Source organism: Phyllobates terribilis, unplaced genomic scaffold, assembly GCF_046119375.1.
Source record: "Phyllobates terribilis strain yellow unplaced genomic scaffold, ASM4611937v1 Scaffold_2__4_contigs__length_985480577, whole genome shotgun sequence".
In the NCBI taxonomy this organism is placed as follows: domain Eukaryota; kingdom Metazoa; phylum Chordata; class Amphibia; order Anura; family Dendrobatidae; genus Phyllobates; species Phyllobates terribilis.
In genome coordinates, this window is record NW_027362762.1 from 33,511,236 (window position 1) to 33,520,900 (window position 9,665).

Genomic DNA, 9,665 nt, shown 5'->3' on the forward strand with positions numbered 1-9,665 from the left:
CTCACAGTTCCAACTTGCCAACCGTGGTCTGTATGGAATTGTTCAATAAAGGGCCCAAAATTAAGATAACATAGATGGGAGAGGTCTCTATGAATAGGAATTCCTAAGTATTTGATACCCTGTGAGGGCCAGGCAAAGGGAAAGTTGGACTGGATGGAATCCTATATGGATTTAGGGAGGGAGACATCGAGGGCCTCAGACTTCGCTGCATTGATTTTAAAATTTTACCATGTAACAAAGTGATCTATTTCAGCCATAACAGCAGGGATGGATATATGTGATTGAGTGATATATACTAGGACATCATCAGCAAATAGAGAGCACTTGTACTCGGTGCCTCCCACCTCAATCCACCTAATATTGGGGTTATGGCGAATTGATGAGAGCAGGTGCTCCGTCACTAGGATGTATAAGAGAGGGGACAGAGGACATCCCTGCCTGGAGCGCTTCACAGGACCCCCTTTGTGTGTCCTTTGTCTGGCCTTTCTTACCAACACTTCTGTCCGGCTGCCTCGGGCCTCCTCTTGGTAAACTTGGCGCCAGTTTCCCTGACCCTATGTGGTGCCTTCCTAGCGGGTGGAGCAAGGGGCTGCGCCACATAAAATGTCAGAGCCTCCGGTTTCTAGCTGAGGGTCGTTTCCTGCCTCCACTAGTTCGGGGACCGGTCTCCCCCTTTGGCCTGACCCCTCCACGCAGGTGGATTCGGGCGTGCGGTGGCGACTCGCCCGTCCGCACCCCTGGGATCCCTTCATTCCTCGTTCCTGGAGCCTTCTCCGCTCCTCTTCCTTCCTTCTCCCTCTTGCAGGCCTGGGCCTCTGTTACTAGGCCCGCCTCCGGAGCAGAGCTCATGCAGAGCCCCTGCTCCCTGCCACTTCTGCTCAGACTTCTCTGCACTGAACTAAGATGGTGCCCACCTTTTATACTCCCTTCTCAATGCACCCAGGAACTGCTTCCTCCCTGCTCCTGCACTGCAGGGTTCCCCTTCCTCAGTGTTCCCTCCCCCCACTCCAGCCAGGGACAGGGACTGTCGTGCCCATCTCAGGGGCATATTGGTCGCCCTGCCCCACGGCAATGTGGTGTAATGCATGCAGGTGTCGGGTCCTGATCCACACTCCATCCTTACCTGAGAGTGAGATATCACACCTCTGGGTGAGGTGCAATACGTCTGTAGCAACCGAGCCCTCGGTGCTACAGTTCCATTTATCTTCAGCCTAGGTGACGTATTGTGATACAGGGCCGTGATTTTGGCTATAAAAGGGTCCCCTAGACCCCTACCCCAAGCTTTTTAAGAGAATCATATATGGCGTGCCAGGAGACTCTATGGAATGCTTTCTCAGCATCCAACGAGAGTATCTACTTACAAATTTTTAACTGCATCTAGCCCAGGAAATACTTTGTGCCTAGTAGCAGTGTCTGCTAGTCAGCGGATTATCCCGGCTGTTAAGCAAGCTACACCACCTGTAGTTTGGACACTTAATTTTTTCAAAGGAAATGCTTCGGGACCACGGGATACTCAGTGAAGAGCATCAGGAGGCACCCCAAGGCATAGGGGCTGGGACTGGCACTAGGATGCCTTGCGGTGGACAGCCGAGCTCGATCCTTATAAAAGCTTTTTAACTGCAGCAGCTTTAGTGGACGCTACTGGAGCTGGAATTACGCGGCTGCTGGCATGAGACTTGCCCTCCAATAGATCCTTGTAAATGGATTTAAAGTGTATTCATTCAAATTAGAGGGACAATTTAAATTAAAAAGCTTAGAGCTGCCTCCACCACAGGGGGGCTCTCTCGACCCACCAGCGGACAGGCACCAGTATTGGGAGAGGGGGGCTGGCCGTCAGGGTTCACCGCGGCTCTGGCACAAACCCGGCGACACGGAGGTGGCACGGGCAGGAGCGGACTGGCCGTCTCGGCTTCTCACTTTTTGGATTTTAGAAGGGCATGACATGCCTATATCTGTGTCTCCCCCTCCTTTTACTCCTCCACCTCTTTTCTTTTCGCATGACTATATGTACTTGTCACTTTTCCATGTGTTAGTTGTGTCTTCTGAGCAGTTTGTCAGCTTTTGGACACCTTTGAAGGTGTTTTCTATGTGTTTCTATGTGTTTTTGTTTGCCTGCCATTGGTTTTAATGGTGTTCGAAGGTGTTCGACGAACCGAACCGAACTCGAACACTACGGGGGTGGCTCAACACTAATCCTAAACCCTGCTGCCCGACTAATCCACCTGTCCCCCCGCTATTCCCCAGCCTCTCCGCTCTGTCAATGTCTTCACTGGCTCCCCATTACCCAGAGACTCCAGTTTAAAACCCTAACCATGGCATACAAAGCCATCCACAACCTGTCTCCTCCATACATCTGTGACCTAGTCTCCTGGTACATACCCGCACGCAACCTCCGATCCTCACAAGATCTCCTGCTCTACTCCCCTCTTATCTCCTCTTCCCACAATCGTATACAAGATTTCTCCCGTGCTTCCACCCTACTCTGGAACTCTCTACCCCAACACATCAGACTCTCGTCGACCGTGGAAACCTTGAAAAGGAGCCTGAAGACCCACCTCTTCCGACAAGCCTACAACCTGCAGTAACCACCGCTGCATGACCAGCTCTACCCTCACCTAATATATCCTCACCCATCCCTTGTATATTGTGAGCCCTCGCGGGCAGGGTCCTCGCTCCTCCTGTACTAGTCGCTGTCACATTGTGCCCAAGATTATTGTACTTGTTTTTGCTATGTATACCCCCGTTTTCACATGTAAAGCGCCATGGAATAAATGTCGCTATAATAATAAATAATAAGAATAATATATGATTCCAGCGTAAGGGTATATGGCCCTCGCTAGAAATATACGCTCCATTGACCATCAGAGAGCACATGGATACATTTGAGGAGACCAGGTTGGGACCATGAAGTCACCTGGCCCCATGGATATGTTGTTTGGGGTTGCCAGGAAGGACCCTCCGGTCACCTGGAACCCATGGAGAAATTTGAAGAAACCAGATTGGGACCAGCCGGTCTTCTGGCCCCATGAAAACTCTCGGAGAGGCCAGTGTGGGACCCTTGGGTCTCCTGGCCTTGTACCTCGATGGACTGTCAGCTTCCTAAGCTTGCCGCGACCTTCTCTCTGTGGGCGACCGCCAAAAGCGGGGGGCCACTGGTTGACGTAGTTGGCCCTAGAAGTCCCAAAGTCGCAGCTGTTCTATCCCAGGTGGGCCAGCGGAGAGGTGAAACTGTGTAATGTTGTACCATCTTGGGTATTTGCTGGGACTGTTCTATGTGTTCATTGTCCATTTTGGTGGTTCAATAAATTATTGCCACGCTGTTTTACCCTCACCCTGTGTTGTCTGAGTAGTGTTCTGCCCACGGAAGACCTCGGGTCTTCACACTGATTTTCTCAGCCACTTATGTTTTTGACATGATCCAATAAGGCATTTTCATTTTTTCTGGAAGATACCGAGTGCTGGCTCTTACATATATCCCTCATGCTATACTAGTATCTGACTGTTGGGTCCTGGAAGCATAAGGCCAGAACCTTTTAGGTGGAAGACAGGAAAGGACCGAAAGCAACCAAGGCAGGTGAGCGAATGTCCTATTGGGACTGTCCGAAGACAGGGTAGAAGATGGCCTGTGTTTATAGCGTGTCCGGCGTGTAACTGTGGAGTGATTGGAATAGGCGTCACAATGGACGGTGTGTGATGATCACAGGCATTGGGGCGAGTTAGCACAGTGCACAACACTGGGGAAGAACCTTGTACATCTGTAAACAAGGGAAACTTCCAGAAGTTGTTTGTTCTAATGCAAAGTTGTAAGTATTGCAGCTCCATAGTAGAAGAAGTGGTAAATACACTTCTGTGTCACATCTCTTTCTTATGGGATCTAGTTACCCTCCAGCCACGACGAGGCGCTAGAATCTTTACATACTGTTAGAAAAATATGATTACCATATGAGTTGATTGAAGGAGCTAAAAACTTTTATGGGCTAAACGAAAGGGAGAGTGTTGCTGAATGTGGGAGAAAATTAATTTATATCAGTGAAAAATAATAAAACAAAAGAAGCAATCACTTTTCACCTCACTTGTTTTCTTCCACCAGCAGAAATGAACTCATCGAAAGTATTTGGCTCAATTCCTCAAGAGTTCCTTCTGGTTGGCCTCTCATGGCTTGAGGAGAAAAAGCTTCCCGTATCTCTACTCCTCCTGTTAATGTACCTGGTGGTCATCGTCAGTAATTGCTCCATCATTGTACTCATCAAGACTGACCGGAAGCTCCAGGAACCAATGCATATACTGATATCTCTGCTGGCTCTCATAGACCTCAGTGTGTCCTCCTCCGTCATCCCAAAGGTTCTGGCCATTCTGTGGTTTGATTCAATTGCAATCTCCAGTGCGGGATGTCTGATTCAGTTCTACGTTCTGTACAGCGTGTTGGGTCTCCAGTCTTCTCTCTTTGCTCTGATGTCCTATGACCGGTATGTGGCCATTTGTCACCCGCTCAGACATTCCACCATAATGAGCAGAACCTTTATGATTAAGTCTGTGGTCTTCATTGTGTTACGTATTTTCATTTTGGAAATTCCTTTGCCAGCACTGACATCCAGCTTGACCTTTTGTAGTGTGAACATCATCCACCACTCATACTGTGACTACATGGAAGTTATGAAACTTGCCTGTGAAGATCCCACGCCTATCGTCATCTACAACACCCTGCTTATCTGTATCTTCCCGGGTGGAGATAACAGCCTCACCATCTTCTCTTACATTCAGATTTTGAGGGCAGTTGACAAGTTGAAGTCTCCTCAAGCGCGATGGAAGTCGCTCAGCACGTGCAGCGCCCACGCCATCCTGCTGACATTGTTTTATATTTCGGCAACATTTCCTCTCTATCTCTATATTTTTTATCCTGATTCTCCCCTTTATGTGAAGAGCATATCTCAGCTCATCACCTGCCTCCTGCTGCCCATGATAAACCCAATCATTTATGGTGCAAAGACCAAGGAAATCCGGGACGGGCTGAGAAGACTTTATTGGAAAACGATACTTAGATTATGAATCCGGACAGTTTACGGAGGACTCAGCTGCGCAGCAGCTCACAATCCTCCTCCCATTAGTAACTTTTGAGTTTCAGATTGTCATTCCACAAATTAAACAAAACTTTAGTGTAAAGATTCCTCCATTGTATTGCGGTGTCTGGCAGATGAACGTGATGGGATTCATGGCCCTCAGGAATGGTTTCTATACTTATGACCATGGCTTCTCTACTGGACTTATATTCTAAGGTACGGGTGGATAATTGTATAGCCTCTATATACAGTATGAACCCCAGAATAGCCTACTATATACAGTATGAGCACACACACAGCCCTTATATACAGTATGAGCCCCCACATAGCCCCTCATATACAGTATGAGCCCCCATATAGCCTCCTATATAAAGTATGAGCACAACACAGCCTCCCTATATACAGTATGAGCCCCACATAGCCTCCTATATATATAGTATGAGCCCCCACATAGCCTTCTACATACAGTATGAGAAAGCGTTCCCTGTATACAGTGAGCCCCCACATAACTGCCTATATACATTATGAGCCCAGACATATTTGCCTATATCCAGTATGAGCCCCCACATAGCCTCCTATATACAAAATGAGCCCCCCACATAGCCTCCTATATACAGTATACGTTCCCACATAGCCTCCTATATACAGTGTGAGCCCCACATAGCCTCCCTATATACAGTATGAGCCCCCACATATCCTCCTATATATAGTATGAGCTCCACAATGTCTCTTATATACAGTATGAGACAGAGTTCCCTATTTACAGTGTGAGCCCCCACATAGCTGCCTATATATATTATGCACCCAGACATAGTTGCCTATATACAGTAGGAGCCCCCCACATAGCCTCCTATATACAGCATACGTTCCCACATAGCCTCCTATATACAGTATGAGCCCTCACATAGCCTCCTATATTCAGATATTCAGTGTGAGTCCCACATAGCCTCCTATATTCAGTGTGAGCCCCACATAGCCTCCCTATATACAGTATGAGCCCCCACATATCCTCCTATATATAGTATGAGCTCCACAATGTCTCTTATATACAGTATGAGACAGAGTTCCCTATTTACAGTGTGAGCCCCCACATAGCTGCCTATATATATTATGAGCCCAGACATAGTTGCCTATATACAGTATGAGCCCCCCACATAGCCTCCTATATACAGCATACGTTCCCACATAGCCTCCTATATACAGTATGAGCCCTCACATAGCCTCCTATATTCAGATATTCAGTGTGAGTCCCACATAGCCTCCTATATTCAGTATGAGCCCCACATAGCTTCCTATATCCAGCATAAGTCCTCACATAGCCTTTATATTGAGACAAATGGATTCTGGAGGCGCTCCCGTGGAAGAAAGAGTAACCAAAAAATTGTTGAATCATCCAAATGTGGTACAATCACATGGAGCATATTTCAACAGGGATTAATATTTGTAGGTTTATTAAAAAATCGTAAAAACGTGAATACACATGAGGGACATGGATGTACAAAAAAGGGAAGGGAGAAGGGGGTCTTTAAAAAGGATCACACAACGCGCTTCTGCTCATAGAGGCTTCATCTGATGTTTTTGTACATCCATGTCCCTCATGTGTATTCACGGTTTTATGATTTTTTAATAAACCTACAAATATTAATCTCTTGTAGAATATCCTCCATGTGATTGCACCACATTTCGATGATTCAACAATTTTTTGGTTACTCTTTCTTCCCCGGGAGCGCCTCTAGAACCCATTTGTCTCAATTTATTCACGTGGTGCCTGTCTGTCTGGTAGAACAAATATACCCCCACCGTCTATGGAAGAGCTGCAAACCGTGGTCTGAGAACCCTAATGACGGACAAATTCCTCAGAGTTGTGTCTATCAGCACAACTCGCTCAGGTGAGCATAAAAGATTTTATATTCTTTTAAAATTTCTAGTCTCTACTTACTACGCTCAGGTAGCGCTCTCTTTCCCTTTTTCCTCCACTTCTTTCTACCCAGGAACAATAGCATTTATATATACAGTATGAACCCCACACAGCCTCCCTATATAGTGTGAGCCCCACATAGCCTCCCTATATACAGTATGAACCCCACACAGCCTCCCTATATAGTGTGAGCCCCACATAGCCTCCCTATATACAGTATGAACCCCACACAGCCTCCCTATATAGTGTGAGCCCCACATAGCCTCCCTATATACAGTATGAACCCCACACAGCCTCCCTATATAGTGTGAGCCCCATATAGCCTCCCTATATACAGTATGAACCCCACACAGCCTCCCTATATAGTGTGAGCCCCACATAGCCTCCCTATATACAGTATGAACCCCACACAGCCTCCCTATATAGTGTGAGCCCCACATAGCCTCCCTATATACAGTATGAACCCCACACAGCCTCCCTATATAGTGTGAGCCCCACATAGCCTCCCTATATACAGTATGAACCCCACACAGCCTCCCTATATAGTGTGAGCCCCACATAGCCTCCCTATATACAGCAAGTAAGAAACAGATCTTCAGCTCACCTGGCCCAGCCTGCCCAGTCCTCCTTTCCATGATCTCGGTGCTCGGAATTAATCCATCCCCATCTGGGAGAAAAATCCTCAGTGAAAGTACAAAATAGTTTTCCAGCACACGATGTAGAAAAATTAAAAAAAGCCTTTATTTAATCCATCGTTAAAAAATACAATTCCAACAGAGATAAAAGCGTGTGTGGGCTTAAGCGTTTCGGATCATATTTGACCCTAAGTGAGCTATGACTAAACTGTGCTGGAAAACTATTTTTTACCCTCCCTATATACAGTATGAATCCCACACAGCCTCCCTATATAGTGTGAGCCCCACTTAGCCTCCTATATCCAGTATAAGTCCTCACATAGCCTTCATATATACAGTATGAGCTTCCACATAGCCTCCTATATCCAGTATAAGCTCCCACATAGCCTTCATATATACAGTATAAGCTCCCACATAGCCTCCTATATACAGTATGAGCTCCCACATAGCCTCCTATATCCAGTATAAGTCCTCACATAGCCTTCATATATACAGTATGAGCTTCCACATAGCCTCCTATATACAGTATGAGCTCCCACATAGCCTCCTATATCCAGTATAAGTCCTCACATAGCCTTCATATATACAGTATGAGCTCCCACATAGCCTCCTATATCCAGTATAAGTTCTCACATAGCCTTCATATATACAGTATGAGCTTCCACATAGCCTCCTATATCCAGTATAAGTCCTCACATAGCCTTCATATATACAGTATGAGCTCCCACATAGCCTCCTATATCCAGTATAAGCTCCCACATAGCCTTCATATATACAGTATGAGCTCCCACATAGCCTCCTATATCCAGTATAAGTTCTCACATAGCCTCCGATATACAGTATGAGCTCCCACATAGCCTCCTATATCCAGTATAAGTTCTCACATAGCCTCCGATATACAGTATGAGCTTCCACATAGCCTCCTATATCCAGTATAAGCTCCCACATAGCCTTCATATATACAGTATAAGCTCCCACATAGCCTCCTATATCCAGTATAAGTCCTCACATAGCCTTCATATATACAGTATGAGCTCCCACATAGCCTCCTATATACAGTATAAGTCCTCACATAGCCTTCATATATACAGTATGAGCTCCCACATAGCCTCCTATATCCAGTATAAGTCCTCACATAGCCTCCGATATACAGTATGAGCTCCCACATAGCCTCCTATATCCAGTATAAGTCCTCACATAACCTTCATATATACAGTATGAGCTCCCACATAGCCTCCTATATCCAGTATAAGTCCTCACATAGCCTTCATATATACAGTATGAGCTCCCACATAGCCTCCTATAACCAGTATAAGCTCCCACATAGCCTCCTATATCCAGTATAAGTCCTCACATAGCCCCCTATATACACTATGAACCAGAGTTCCCTATATACAGTGTGAGCCCTCACATAGCCACCTATATACAGTATAATCCCCCATATATCCTCCTATATATAGTATGAGTTCCCACATAGCTCGCTGTATATAGTATGAGCCCCCACATGACCTCCTATATACAGTATAAGTCCCAGCATAGCCTCTGATATACAGTATGAGGCCCCCACATAGCCTCCTATATACAGTATGAGCCCCACATAGCCTGCTATATACAGTATAAGTCCCAGAATAGTCCCCTATATACAGTATGAGCCCCCCACATAGTCCCCTATATACAGTATGTATGTGGAAAAAATAAGTATTTGATCCACTGCCGATTTTGCAGATTTTCCCACCTACAAAGAGTAGAGAGATCTGCAATTTTTATCGTAGGTCACTTCACCTGTGAGAGACAGAATCTAATAAAATAATACAGAAAATCCCATTGTATGATTTTTATATAATTAATTTACATTTTATTGCATGAAATATGTATTTGATCACCGACCAATCAGCAAGAATTCTGCCTCTCAGACCTGTTAGTTTTTTTTTAAGAAGCCTCCGACTCTGCACTCATTACCTGTATTAATTGCACCTGTTTGAACTAACTTGTTACTTGAATAAAAGTCACCTGTCCACACAATCACACTCCATCCTCTCCACCATGACCAAGGCC

At 45.8% G+C, this 9,665-nt stretch overlaps 1 protein-coding gene across 1 annotated transcript; it reads left to right on the forward strand.

Annotated features, from left to right (window-relative positions):
* Positions 1-4,095: 4,095 nt before the first annotated feature.
* On the forward strand, positions 4,096-5,046 carry LOC141243823 (olfactory receptor 51E1-like). Its single transcript, XM_073668955.1, has one exon. The coding sequence runs from the start codon at positions 4,096-4,098 to the stop codon at positions 5,044-5,046; it is 951 nt and encodes a 316-aa protein (XP_073525056.1).
* The last annotated feature ends 4,619 nt before the right edge of the window (positions 5,047-9,665 follow it).

Excerpts from the sequence above, each read along its gene's own strand:
- LOC141243823 (XM_073668955.1), top strand. The coding sequence starts at position 4,096 with ATGAACTCATCGAAAGTATTTGGCTCAATTCCTCAAGAGTTCCTTCTG.